At 34.4% G+C, this 14,492-nt stretch overlaps 2 protein-coding genes across 2 annotated transcripts in view; one reads left to right on the top strand and one right to left on the bottom strand.

Moving 5' to 3' along the window:
- The window catches only part of LOC142338034 (DNA replication licensing factor mcm5-like), a 409,068-nt gene extending 407,158 nt beyond the window's left edge, over positions 1 to 1,910 (bottom strand). The window contains exon 1 of the mRNA XM_075387670.1: positions 1,889 to 1,910. The gene's annotated coding sequence lies outside the window, so the exon portion shown is untranslated. The remainder of the gene's footprint in view (positions 1 to 1,888) is intronic.
- A 5,072-nt stretch (positions 1,911 to 6,982) lies between these two features.
- On the top strand, positions 6,983 to 8,804 carry LOC142348290 (essential MCU regulator, mitochondrial-like). Its single transcript, XM_075399589.1, has 2 exons — positions 6,983 to 7,187; positions 8,398 to 8,804. Exons 1-2 carry the CDS (start codon positions 6,987 to 6,989, stop codon positions 8,518 to 8,520), a joined length of 324 nt encoding a protein of 107 aa, XP_075255704.1. The 5' UTR covers positions 6,983 to 6,986; the 3' UTR covers positions 8,521 to 8,804.
- Positions 8,805 to 14,492: the final 5,688 nt, after the last annotated feature.

Genomic DNA, 14,492 nt, shown 5'->3' with positions numbered 1-14,492 from the left:
TGTTTTGAAGATATCGATTGAGGAGGATTTGTATGATGTCAAAAGTTGTCTCCATTCCCCTGCATCAGGACCAGATGGGCAGTGGCTGCCATTTGTTTTCTTTGCGGCGCGTTTTTTTCAGCCATTAATTTTTTCAGAAATAGAAGGATGGAACGGCAAATCTCGATTTTTCATATCGGTTACTAGGTATTTAAGATCGGATTTCTGACTACATGGGTGCTTTTCTTATAAAAGATCGAGTACGGTGCAGTTTTTTCCTTTGATAATCACTTGATCAGATTTTGATAGTACGCCGCCCTTTGCATTGTCTGAAAGACATCGTAAAGCATTCGATATCTTACCAGTCTCCGTCAAAGGCTTTAAATCCATCGATTTCTCGTTTTCTATTTGATTGCCTCAAACGCTCCTGAAGTGCCTTGGTCTCAAGAAACAGGTCGTCGAAATTGCACCTGACCCACAGACAAGCCTTGGATCTTGCGAGAAATAATTGCGGCATTATCATTGTTCAAATCATACCACAGTCAGTCTCAGGCCCCTTCTTCAAGCGTTTTAGTGAGGATCATGTTCATAACATTGGCAATTTTGAAGCCTTCTTTATTTTTGCTAATGGTAAAGAGGATTGGTTTCCAGTGAACTATTTCATTTTAAATTTTCCGCTATAGAGTTTTTCTTTATTCGTCTTGAAAATTTTGCCAAGAGTCGCACGGTTCCGGGAGTGTCTCGATTGAGGGTGTCGGGCTACGTTTAGCTGTTTCTTGAGGGTCAATTTTTGCATGTTCACTGCAGTGTTTGCAAATAAAGTTAGGATGGTGATCGTTTTTAGTTGTTAGGCCCCTGCATTTGATGTGCATATATGTGCCGCAACCGTAGCACCAAACTCTACCTCGGAGATGAATAGAGCAATAGGTTTGAGTACCTGACATTGTCAGAGGAAGGCTGTTCATCGAGTGTAGATTATTGATAAAGATGAAAATAACTGCATAAAATTCATTGGAAAATGATATTACAATATGCAGATACAAGGTAAAGAAATGGGTACCCTAGAAAGAGAAATGAATACCATCTCGACAGGAAGCAGACTTGCTGTAGAAAACTATGGTGCAATGATTAAAGGATCTCTATAAAATTGAAGAAAACGGTGCTGAGCCAAGATCATGTAGAATATTTTTCTGTTAACAAGTTTATTATTTGAATTGGCAATTTTTTTAGGTGAGACGACAATAAGCGGTTGGAATTTATGCCATTTGATATCCAACAGAACTCGGTAGCATTCAATAAAGTGAGAGCAGAAGTAGTGGTGATCATTGATTTCTGCGACAATGCATACTGATCTCTAATTGAGAGGAGGATACTGGTTGACTACATTGAAGAGGTCGATTAGGTTAGCTCCGCGATATGAGTGGATGGTTGCTCCGACTGCGCTGTCTTCAATATATTGTGTCCTGGATGTACCAATTACTAAATGTTGTGCATTCCAGGGCAGGATCTGTGCAGCAAATTGTCCCATCACGTGCAAAAATATGAAGCATGTTTTGTCTGGTTCAGGCATGTACAATCAGCTTCAAATCACGCGCAAACACAGGAGCAGACTCAAAGACACACTAGCATACACATAAATATATTCACATAAACTGTGTAAATATAAAGTACGCATTTGTAGGAACAGTACAACCGGTGGTTAGAGTCGTTTCCTCTCGGTTTGGCGACAGGCCCCAGAGAGCACAAAACCCGGGGATCGTAGAACCTAGAGACCACTAACCGCACGGAGGACCACTGAGAGAACACAAAGAGCAGGGCACAGCAAATCACAGAGGAAATCTTGACGAGCTTGTTTCTAAAATTCCTTAGGGCGCACCACACACAGGCAAATCCTGAGAATAACGTATCTATTTAATAAGTTTATCACAACAATAGGTAATTGAAAACTTTTTTGAATTTCATCTTTTTCGAGTTAACGAGGTTTTTCCGTAAATTTTGCTCAAATTGTGATCAATTTTGCTAAAATTTGTTGGAATTGGTAGGTAACAATAGTGATATTGGTTTTATCTTTATAGGTAGATTAGGTTCGCTGAAATGTGTCATCCGACTTGGCTAAAATTTTGGTTAATTTTTTCAAAATTTGGCGTTTTTGATGAAAATTGCACTACATATGCTTTTTTAAAGTCCATTTTGTCCAACTTTGCTAGAAGTTACACGCCTAAAAAGTTCTAACACAATTGTGGAAAACTTAAATGATGTGTTTTTTGCTCCAGCTTCTTATAATAGTTTTGAACAAATATTTATCCAAAACGCATCCTTTATTTCTGATATTCTTCAAGTTGATCAGCTATTTTTCTGGTCGCTTAGCTCGCTAAATTCAATTGGATAAATTTGGTTACAATGTTTTCAAAGTAATGTTACGTTTTTAAGGAGAATTTTATTTGACATGCGGCAATTTTGAAAGTTCATGAGTGGTTCATGAGTGACAATGGGTGACACTCTGAGTGGTTCATGAGTGACAATGGTGTGGATGATATTTTTCGAATCAATCAATGGCTACTGTTTTACACTTTTACCTTATTCTATGTTTTTTCTTGTGTTTTTCATTCTCCCTGTCTTCATAATTTCAAACTATTATCGAGTTTTTGAGGTTTATCAGTGTTAATTTATCTTTTTGCAGTGTTCAAACTTAGTATCATAAACAAAAGGAATTATTGTTTTCTATTTAGGCACATAAAGTGTCAATGCTTAGAGTTGAAAGCTTTTGGTTTGCATTTTTTTATAACTCTGTAGTCTAATAGAATTTTGATGACTTTTTCGATTTTTGCTTCTGTTTATTTTTTTTGTCTTACTTTGTCTGAATAATGGCAGATATCAATGGTTGCCAATGAGACTCAAGCAAATTTGTATAATGATTCGAGTTCATGGCTTCATGGTTTCTATGACTATCACTGGTCATTCTCAAAGTTTTCATTAATTTTTGGGTTATTGTTGCCCGTTATTCCAGTTTCCTTGTTGTCCTCTCACAATTGCTTGAGCGCAAGTCATACAAGTCATAGGCTTTCTACTGAAATATTTTTTTCGACCAATTCAATGGTTTCCTTCCATATCTATAAGTTTTGACAACTTTGGTTCAAATTGTTTTCATTTTATTTCAGTTCAATGTAATTTCAGTTCTAAGTTGTAAAAGGTTTTTTAATTTTGCTTGGTTGTCCCATCAATCAATTCTCATTAAGGACATGTTTGTAAACCCTCTAATGGGACCCAAATGAACCAGGTTTCTTCTCATTTTCAACGTTTTGAACGACTTGACTATTTGTTTTCAAAAAGTATAGCTGGTTTTTGAGATCCGCGCATGTTTGCCGTTTTTATTGTCTTGTTGGTCTCAATACATCTTTTTAATTCGGCTATATTCAACCAATTTGATATCTAAAAGGCAGTTGTATGAAGCTTCGGGAACATTAAATAACTCAGGCATTACTAATACTCTAAGAAAAGCGAAGAATTTTAGGTGTTTATCTTTGTATGTTTTGTTATCTGTTTTGTGGATATCAAATTCTGCTCTTCTAATGAGACTCACAACGCGTCAGATTAATTCAATTGTGCTCCATCGACTTAATGAATTACACAGCATGAACTATTCTCCAATAAGTGAGGTGCGAACGTACATTAAAACCAATCAACGAAATAGAACGCAGAAAATTAAGAGTGTACATTGCCGATTAAAGTAGGGTGAGTTGCTGTCTAACAACTGTCGTGGTAATGGCTTTAGTTTATCTAGCGAAAATCCATGGAGGCTGGAGACTTTTTTGGCAGGGTGACGAGAGGGGATCTATTTTTCATATATAGATAAGAGAATCGGTGGTACAGAACACGTGCTTCTCGGAAAAACTCGGATTCAACTAATAACTGCTGTTGATCCTTTTTTTATAGCTGCGAAGCTGTAAGCTGAGCGAAGCTATATTGCGGTGCTCTTGGTTTTTTACAATTCAAAGAAATTGAATTGTATTGGGGCGCTGTCTTTTTACGACTCGAAGAGGAGTATTGGCGAAGTCCTTTTTAATCAATTTTATTGGAGTGATTTTTGAAGCGGGAAATGAAACGCGTGAAAAAATTTGGAGTGATTTTGGCGCTGAACAAAAGTGAAGAGCGGAGCGAAAAGAGAGTGGTTTTTGTTCATACCGCTGTTTTTGAGAGAGCGAGAAATTGATGTGTAAAAAAAATTTTCTCTAAGCGAGCGAAATTTTTTTGTTCACGTGCGGCATTTTAAAGCAGTTTTTTTTTCATTTATTTTGGTTAAGAGGTTTGGTTATGTTTTTGTTTTAATTTTTGGCTGGTTTCGGTAGTGGTTTGAAGGTTTCTGGAAATTCATATGAATTTTATAATAATTCTGAGGTTTTAAATGTAGTTTGCTGATTTTCGGGTTAATTTTTGCGTTTTTTTGACAAATATTTTGTTTTACTGGCTCAAATGGGTATTGAATAAACCCCTTATATCTGGGCAATTTTATCATAACAATTGGTTACAGTTATGTTGGTAAGAATCATTTTTGTTGAGAAATATGTCAAAAAAATGACGAACATTGGAACTATTTTTCTTAATTTTTTGCAGTTTTCCGTTTTTCTGTTTTTAGCTAAGTTTCTTTGCCTATTATGACTTGCCTGTTGTTTTGCGAGCATCTGGATACCCTATTGACTGAAGGGAATTTTTCTTTGGTTTTATATGTTTTTAAAATATTAAAAGATTTAGTAGCTTTTTCCAGTTTTTACGTGAAAGTTGTTTTTAAGAGCTTTTTTTCATATTTTTAGCTTTAAGTATTTTTTCAAAATTCACATATGTGGTTTATGTAAGTACTAGTTGTTTTGATGAAGTTGTTTTGGCAGAGATAGTTTTTTCGGGATCTCAATTTATAACAAAATTTGATCAGATTTTTTATCATATTTTAACAGATTTGATTTTATTGTTTTTACTTTTTTGTTTCATGACTTTGTTTCAAGATAATCATAAATTATTGAAGACACATTTTGTTTGTTGAGTAGTTGGATGGAATTTAAATGGATTTTCACTTCGAGTCGTTTCCGGAATTCTTCCGGCTATGTTTTTTTTTAAGATCTGTTCACACATTTTCATGATTTTTGAAGTCAAATTGGAGTAGTGATTTTGGTCACGCCGAAACAGGAAGTGGAGCGAAAAAGCGAGTGGTTTTGCGGCGTGAAGTTTTTTCGCTCTAAATTTAAAGTGGAGTGAGAAAACGGTGTTTGAACAAAAATTCGCTTTCTCGCGATTGGTTTTTTGTTCACATGCGGCAATTTCACTTTGATTTTTACTGTTTTTTCAATTTTTTGGATAGGATTTTGTTCTAAACGGTTTTCCCAATCCACTCATGGTCCGTTCTAGGTCTAGTTTTCTTCTTAGTGAATGAAAATTCTTTGAATTGTACGTCAGGACTTGTCCTGCTATGTTTTGTCGTCTGACGCTCTTTTTTCGTTTTACATTTGTTCACACAGCAAAGCAGAAAAAGTCAAATTTTCTGACTGACTTTTTCCTCTCACTAAGGGCATTTGCGCGCTTGACGTCATTTCTCACTCGCTTTAACAAAAGTTTTTAGGTTATTTGTATGATTAGATTTTGATCATACGTGACTTACCTCACTCAATAAAATGACTTTTGCACTTTAAAACTTAAGTTTAATTTGAATTTGTTTAAGGACAGAGGAAGTCATTTGTGCAGGAAAGGTCCCTAATAAGAGGCTTCTGCGGAATGAATTTTAGCAAACTTTATTAATTTATTGCTAAATGTTTTTTACCTAGTTTTTTTGAGCGGCGTCGATTTTTTTTTCAATTTAGATCTGTATCTGTTTCTATCTCTATTATATGGCACACAGGTCTATTTTTTCGCAGCTATTCCGGAAATCTGCCGGCTATGTTTTAAAAAATTTAAGGATACAGTTTCAAAGAACTGCGAGTGCTGACTTGATACTTTTGTAGTTATCGTCGGTGCTTTGATCACTACGTTTTGATTACTTGGTATAAACGTGAGAATGGCTCTTGATCTGTCAACTTGCAATGGACACTGTACACTCTTTTAATAGTATAATTATAGGCCATTATTGTCTAACCATGAGAAGTTTGAAAGAAAAGTTGAGTAAAAAGAAGTAATTAAGAAATCCTTATTTTCGCTTATTAAAAACTACTGTCTCCTTTCCTACTGCGGTTCATATAAACTAAGGTTCGCTCAATACTTTTTGGGTAATTTTGTTCCCCAAAGTTTAAAATTCATAGAGTACAAAATCCCTATAATAATGCAATTGAAGTTGAACTTTCCGAAAATCAATTGTTTAAGTTTTGCTACAGCGTATACGTCCTCATAGAATAAACTTTTCGGAATGTAGAAACACGTCTGAGGCAACTCTTTTCGAAAGTTGGAAAGACAAAAATGGAGTTTTTGAATTTCTTTAAACCTTAAATGTGATACTTACTCAATCCGTTTTCATATTTTTGAAGCTTTTTAGAACTTAAGTTTGTAACAATTATGTTAGTCCTGTGATCTTTTTATGCGATTTTTCTTGACCTATTTGACTTTTCGTGCTGGGAGGGCATTAAGTGGCCGAGCAGCTCTCTTAGAGCCTTTCGCCTTACTAGTCTATAAGTATGCGATTCCCCGAAACTGCTTTGAGGAGACAATTTCGGTGTGAGGGGTCGGTTCTTATTCCCCTCCCACTCCTAACCACGATTTCATTGAGTTGGTTAATAAAAGTATAAAATATAGATGAACGTAATCCACCGGCTAAAAGAAACAGTTCATATGCGTTTATAAAAAGTCTGCTCTATACAAAATATCCAATGTGCAATTATAGCCAAACTCAGGATCAATTTTGCAGATCAAAATTACAAAGTTTCCGTCAGTTTTTGTAAAATTGTGTTCTTTCTATTCCCAATTGTGACGTTATCAAATTGCTAACTATGCGCTGGTTGGGTTCTGAAATGTAAATATTTTCAGAGTGCGCAATGATAATCAGGCGGAACGTGTCACTTTTATCTTCTCAGCTGAGAAGTCGAAGTGTACCATGTGTTAGAGGCCGACCTAGTACTTATACCTCTAATACCAAGTCGACGCAATCTCTAGCAATGGTCCTTAGAAGACATGTCACTACAGTTACCGGAGGAATAGCATCCAAGCCCGATAAACTCAAGTTCGGGGCTTTCAGGGTGAGTTATATACAGACAGACAAGAAATAAATTTTTATCTGACTAAAATTGAGGGGATACCCAGCTATTTAAATAGATTCAAATAGATTCAAGTGAATATCTGTTTGATGATCAAGTTGTCCAAACTCACTCTATGTGCAAGTATCTTGCTGTTAGAATTGATGCAAAGCTTTCCTTTATTAGCCATATTGAGCATGTAAAGAAAAAACTAAGCAAGCAATGTGGAATTGTATCTAAAATGAGACATTTTGTTCCTAGATTGCAACTTATAAGCTATTATTCGAGCAACGTGATTCCCATTATTCAATTTGGCGTTCTTGTATATGGCTGCTGCAGCTACTCTTCTTTACTACCATTGTTTATGTTGCAGAAAAAGGTGTTAAAGTTTATATCCTTTCGACGAAAATCAGACAGTTGCAGTGATTTGTTTCTTAAACATGGATTTCTCTCAGTCTACGAGCTACATATTTACGAGCTCCTTAAATTTGTTCTTAAATCGATTTGCAATTTTCATTCTGAGAATTATTATAACGAAATGTTTCAATTTAGTAAAAAAAAAAGGAGGAATACGAGGCAATCCGAGCTAAGATTACTCAATATACCTTGCTGCAAGAGAAAACTTGAGAAATTTTCGATCAAATATCGTGCTGCTAAACTGTATAATAAGCTCAGGGAATTAAATCTGCTACCTGGAAACGTAGAAAAAAGTACGCGTGATGAATTAAAAAATATATACCATAAGTTAAAGGATTCTTACCTTATTAACAACCAAGAGCTAGTAAATTATATGTTTGAAATGTAGTAAAATTGAAAATGTTAATGTTTCTGAGTTAAATATGGGGATTGCTGCAATAGAGAATCAGCAAGATTCCGTGCAAGTCCACTTGTGTCATGATAAATATATCCAATGGCTGCATATATTCAATCATGTCCAAGAAATAAATTCTTTTTTTTTTATTTACGTTTGACGTATCTTGCTAGAGATTACTTTGCACAATGTTTTAAACAAAAATGTGGCGACAATATTTTGCTTGTAAATTCATGTATCATAAAGCCTCCCCACCCCAAAAAAATAGTGAACATAAAATTTCTAGTGTCGCATGCTGCTTTTCAAGTTTTTAAATCGGGTTTATAATCAGGACCAAGTGGAAACAGAAAAGCCTATTTCAGACAACCAATTTTTTACTTACTGGAGCTTCCGAATGTTTAGGTTTTTGTCGTGTTTACTCCCCTCATTTACTTGGGTGGATATGTGAGCAAAGAGGGTGCGGCTTTTCTGGAAGAGAAAGAGATATTTATCCCAGAAGGAGACGATGATGATGATGACGAATAATGTCTTAATTGTCGTAACTTCTTATCTATCTGCATTAGAAGAACCAAACAACTACAATAGTCCAAAATTAGAGCTATCTCATTTTTGTTGGTACGGCTGGGAGTTTTAACTCACCAAGCAAGTTGCCCTTAATAGTTAGAGGATTCAGTACTAACATATCTGCTGCACTGTTGTATATAACTCACCGACTCATTTAAGATTGCAGTATTGTGAACTTGCCTCATTTACTAATTAATAATAAACTTATCCAAATTTTGATACCTCAATAAATATTTTTTATTGTATCTTTCTGTTACTAAGACCAGATGCAGATAAAAGGCAATCACAATATTAACATTCTTACAGATTAAGAATTTTAACCGAACTTTGTCAGCATCGATGCGTATGCGACAACTTCAATTTTGTTGAGCGAGTTGATTCGCTTGTGTGGGGTCGTTCAACACTTTTTTGTTACATGTTTTCAACCAGTATCAGACGCTTCTACGGAAAGCTGGCTTTTCTTAACTATTAGTTGATTTTAAGGCGGGCGAGTATAATTGAGATGAATTCTGCCCTAATGATTACTTTGTAGAATGTAATTTCATTACACCTCATGGCTGTCAAGCAAGGTTGCTGACAGTAATTTGGATTCGGATGCTTCGAAAGAGCTTTTTAATGTTGCATTTCTGCGATCAAGCACTTGATGGAGTATGAGATAACTAAGAGTGTGTTAGTAAATTACTGATGCTTTATAGATCAAAGCACTATGTCATAAAGTTCTAACGGTTGTTTTCCACCTGGATGCATCCCTCTTAAGGGGCGCGAGACAAAGTATTCAGACAGTCGACATGTATTTTTTGTCGTCTATTTTTCATTTTTATAATATTCAAAAGGCCAAATATTTTTGGTGATCAATGCAAAAAGGGTTGTAGATAAAAAGTTGTAAAATTCCACTCATTTCCGCCAAATCGCTTACACGTCGGTTTTCTCACAATCAACTGAAAACAAACGGCAGAGGACCATTTTTTAAAAGTTAAGATTTTCGAAAACATTTTGTGGAAAAAACCGTACTTGTCAAGAAAAATAGCAGAAGACTATCAGTTTTCGCAAGTTTAAACCCAAAGTTCTTTTTGCAAATTCAACCATTTTTGGAAGATCTACTTTTTCAAGAGGAGGAGCGAGCTGAATCACCAGCAAATAATTCGAATTAATCGGCGCGCTAAAAAATAAGTTTTTTTTATTTTTAATAGCCGCGAAGCTTAGCGACGCTATTATTGGCATCATGGTGTTTACAGTTCAGAGAATTCGGTTGTTTTAGGGAGCTGTCTTTTTAAAGAGGAAGATTCCAGCTCGAAGAGGATTAATGGTGATGATTTTTTCCCTACTTCTAGTTTCATAGTATGTTACTCGTGAAAAAGTTTTTAGGCCAATCTGACCAATAAAAATTAAAAGCAGAGAGAAATTTCGTGTATAGTTCTGTCAGACAGCGAAAGAACTAGGTGAGTAGGCAAAGCGAGTGAAATTTGTGTTAACATGCGTCTTTTTGAAAGCAGTTTTTTGCTTAGCTTTATCTACAACGTTTTCAGTCAACGTGGCTTCTATCATGGTTATATTCATATTAAAGCAGAAACGAAAAAGCTGGGGCTATTGTTGGCATGCTCTTGCTTTTTTTATCTCGTCAAGATTTATGACCGTATGACGTCACCAACCACTTCAAATCTGCTTTTTGTTCATTCGGTCACGCAATTAAGACTGAATTGCATGCGTGAAGTCATTTTCACTCTTAGTGGAACGAGTTTTTTTGTTTGTTTGAACGATTGTTTTTAGTCACCCGTGACTTACCTCACTCTGATTAATGACTTCTTAATTCAAGGAGATAAGGTCAAGTGAGCTTGTGTCAGTCACAATTGAAGGTTAGCAGCTAATAAAAGCAGCAATAAGTTAAACATAATCTTAACCAAAATTTAACACCTCAGCATTCAATGAAAACTATTTTTTGGTCTATTTTTTGTCTTTTTTGAGACTGCAGATCTACAAAGCTATCGTGGCTATTTTCTGGTAATCTTTCAGCTATGTTTATATGATTGGCAGCTTATTTGCCCAAGTTAAATGTTTTTGTTTTTCTACTTTTACTGTCTGCGCAGTTTTGGTTTACAGTAACTTCATGTGGTTAAGTCGATGAACTGCTTGAGGAAAGTTGATCTTTGACGTTTTCTGCTCATTTCTGTGCCTTTCTGGAAAATATTCGCAATTTTGTGTATTATTATTTGTGTTCTGATGCTAAGAGGAAACAACTGAATTTAGGAAGGCTTGGTACAGCAATAATTGACGTTTTGGAATTTTTAGCTTAATGTTTGTAGTTGATCACTCTACGGTCTGGCGTGTTCTCTGAAGCACGAAAACAAGTCCATGGGACGATGCAACACAAAGTTTTAGATAAATTCCGAAAAATTTGCTGAAAGATTTTGAGTAACTGGTTCTTCGTTTCTTTTCATTTTAATCAAGTGTTTCTTTGCGACGCTGTTTGTTTTGTCCGACGTTTGACAAGCCTTTCAGTGAACTAAATTCTACTGTTTTTTCACAGCGGTGTGTTGAGGATGGTTGTATTGGAGTTGTAACTTGTGAAGATTTTTCAAGAAACTATGTAATTTTCTTTGAGGTTTCTCATTTTGTCCCCATTTGTTGTTCAAATGTTTTTGTACTTAAGGGTTTAAGGCCGGGTTTGCTGCGAGCCGATTTTGGCGCCTTCTTGCTTGGTTTTTCTTAGCCTCTATTCACTCTTGTGTTCAATGAGAAGTCAAGTTAGAAGCAAATATTATGGTCTTATTGGAGTAATAAAAAGGCGAATTGTTTCAGGAATTGGTGAATTTCTTTTAAAAGGTGTGACAAAAAAAAATAAAAATTTTTTGGTAGTCGCGAAGAGTAACGACGCTATTTTTGGCCACATGGTTTTTACGGTTCAAAAATTTTGGTTTGGTTGAAGGAGCTGTCTTTTTTTCGACTCGAAGAGGAGTAATGGTGATTTTTTAAAAACCGGTTAGTTCTATTTTTGTTCCGAACCCCACTTTAGTGGGGAGGGAGGAACTATATACTCAACCGGTTTTTTTTTGTTCAGTCAATTTTGGCCGATCGATATATTCATCGTAGAGAATTGTGAGTGGTATCATTGAAAAGCCCGTCCAGCGTAGTATACGGAATTAAAAAGATTTTTTCGATTTTTGTTTTTTACAGAGTTATCGAGGTTTAAAGTTTTGTGAACCTTCGACTGTTTTTGTTCACAATTTCAGTAATTTTTGCTAAAATTTGGCACAATTTTGCTAATATAATTCAAAATAAGTTTCGCTAATATAATTCGCTAATATAATTCACTAATATAATTTCGCTAATATAATTCAAAATAAGCAAAAAAAAGTTTTTAACGGCAGAGTGTTGTTGTTACCCATAGAGATAAAAGAGCGTTGCTGAATTGTTTGATTGAAGTTTTTTTGGCTGAAAATTTGGATAAAATTTTGAATTTCAATTTCAAAATCAAAAATGGCACTAAATATGCTTTTTGGTCCACTTTGTTAAAGTTTGCCAGACTAAGTGACCTAGAAACCTTAAAACAGACTCCCTAATTTCAAAAAGAGCGCTAGTTTTAATTAGACGCCGTATGAAAGTGTTCTGGAATTAAATGTTTGCCGTTTTTTGCAAATTTAACTCGATAATTATACAAAATGCTTCGTTCTTTTTTTTAATATTTGAAGATTTCCACGCAACAATTGGTCTAATTAGCAAAAACTTGGAATACTTTTTCGGTCTGCTGGGCGCGCGGCAAAATCGGAGAGGTTCGCCAATATCATGGATTCTTAGAATCAGAGACTTCTTGTTTTTTATTTTGATGCTGCCTTTTTCAAAATATTTTTTGTTTTTTTTTTAATGATAATAACTGACAAAATTATTATTCACGGCTCCGTAAATGACAACTCCAAATTGCGTAAATTTGAGGTCGAACGTAGATACAGTTTGTTTTCAGAGAAACAAAGGGTTTTTATGGCTTTGAGGAAGAGTTTTAGTAAAATTTGACTGAATTCTTGTCTTTTGCCTTCAATTGTTATTCTTCTGGAAGTCTGATTTTTAAGTTTATCCACTCAAAGATCTAAATTTGTTCTCATGAGGTGCAAGTGAACCTTTTCTATTCATTCGGTTGTTACCCAATGTCTCTTATGTTATTGAATGTATTTGTTTTAAGGAAATTTCTTTGATTTTTTGAACTTGTCAATTTTATATATTTTTTAGTCAACATTTTGCTTATTCTCAGTAAGTACAGGTCAACCTTTCCTCCATATAGAATACAAACTAATTTTGTGGCTGATTGTTTTAACCGAAGGTTTTCTGGCTTTTGGTACTACGATTTTTCATACAAAATTTTCTGATTCTTGTGCATAATTTCCCATTTTTGCTGTTGTTTTTGTTTCTGTTTAAGTTGTTGTTCTAACTGAAAAAAGCTTTACAAAATTTCAAACTGAATATGTTTTTGTTTTCATAACACATGGTTTGAAGGGCTGCAAAACCGTTCTCTTGCAGAAATTGGTAGAATTTCTCTTTTTATTTGTTGTTAGTTTTTGTTGTCATATGCCAAATATTGTGTAATTAAAGGTCCCAGTGGCCAACTATAGATAAACAAATGAACTTAATAGCTGATATCGGTAAATATCTAATGGTTGTTTTGACCTTCTAATTATATTTCTAAAAAAAGAGTAATAGTATTCTTAAACTTATCCCTTTTTGTTCTGGTTTGCGTTTTTTTTTCAATTTTTACAATGTTGTATCATTTTCGTATATTAGGCTGATCATTAAGAGCTCTTTTTAATGTTTTGTTGAATCAAACAATACTTTTTCTGTTGTTTAAACGTTTTAAATGATGTCTTCAGGGCTTAGACAGTTGCTTCTGAAGAATTTTGTCAAGTTAAGATACTTTAGTTTTTGTGGTTATTTTTGTTGTAATTTTGTGATAGTCGTTTTACGAAAAGACGTTATGATGGTCAAAGGAGACCCAAGACGCAAAATACGATGTAATGTTCTCGCGGTTGATTTCTTATAAATTTAACGGCTTCAAAACTGTGGTTTCGTAAAGTTGTTTGTGAAACTGATTAATTCAGCTTGTATTTAATGTTATTTTATAGTCTTATAATTTAGTCTCTTTAATAACAGTCGCAATTCGTTTTCCGAGTAGTTGCAAGACAAAGTGTCCACTCTTTTAGTCGAAAGTTGGCTATGAATTTTGAAAATGTTTGTTTTTAATTAAAAAAAAAAGATAGATTTTGAGTTCTACCAATTTTATTTCTGTTAAATTGTAGCTAAGCATCTCTAGATACAATTCACATCTTTTATCTATTTAAATACAATTTGCTCTTAATAACAGTTTTATTTTGCTCACATGGTCTTTCTTCTCGGAAAAACCAGTTTTCATAAAAACCAATTTTCGTGATTTTTGCATATTTGCCCCTTTTTTTGTAGGTTTTTTTCTTTGCAGAGTATCACAATAAGGGGCTTCATTTGATTTACAAATGTTGTTACCTTCAAAAAATGCAAACAAAGATTTTTCTTGTTTTTTTGTGATAAGCTTAATATTTAATTGATTGGGGGACATCGTTTTCGTGCATAATTTTTCGTGCAAGTGTTTAGTTTTTGCCTGAATTTGTTCTTTTTGTAGTCGTTTGACATATCCTGGATAATGAAAGGCCTCAATCGCTCTCTATTGAGGTATAAATTACTCTCTCAATGATTTCACTCGATGCGTAATGTTTCTAATCAGTTCGAATTGAGTTCTTTTTTTTTAAAAAAAAGCAATGTTTTTATAAACTTTGCGCCTTTTGCTCATTTCTAGTTGACTTGTTCCTAAGTCGCATTGAGGAAAAGTCTCATAGTATGTTCGAAAGAAGTGGCGGTTAATCTTTTGGGTATAAATTTTATCTGATGCCATTTTGATTTGGTTATTATTGGTTTTCAAA

Source organism: Convolutriloba macropyga, chromosome 1 (assembly GCF_964194025.1).
Source record: "Convolutriloba macropyga chromosome 1, txConMacr16.3, whole genome shotgun sequence".
Lineage (NCBI taxonomy): Eukaryota > Metazoa > Xenacoelomorpha > Acoela > Convolutidae > Convolutriloba > Convolutriloba macropyga.
This window is presented reverse-complemented; position numbering and strand designations above follow the sequence as displayed.

What these genes read in the sequence shown, in the direction of transcription:
- LOC142348290 (XM_075399589.1), top strand. Translation starts at nt 6,987, where the DNA reads ATGATAATCAGGCGGAACGTGTCACTTTTATCTTCTCAGCTGAGAAGT. An exon ending in TCAAGTTCGGGGCTTTCAGG is followed by an intron (nt 7,188 to 8,397) that starts GTGAGTTATATA and finishes CCGAATGTTTAG; the next exon opens with GTTTTTGTCGTGTTTACTCC.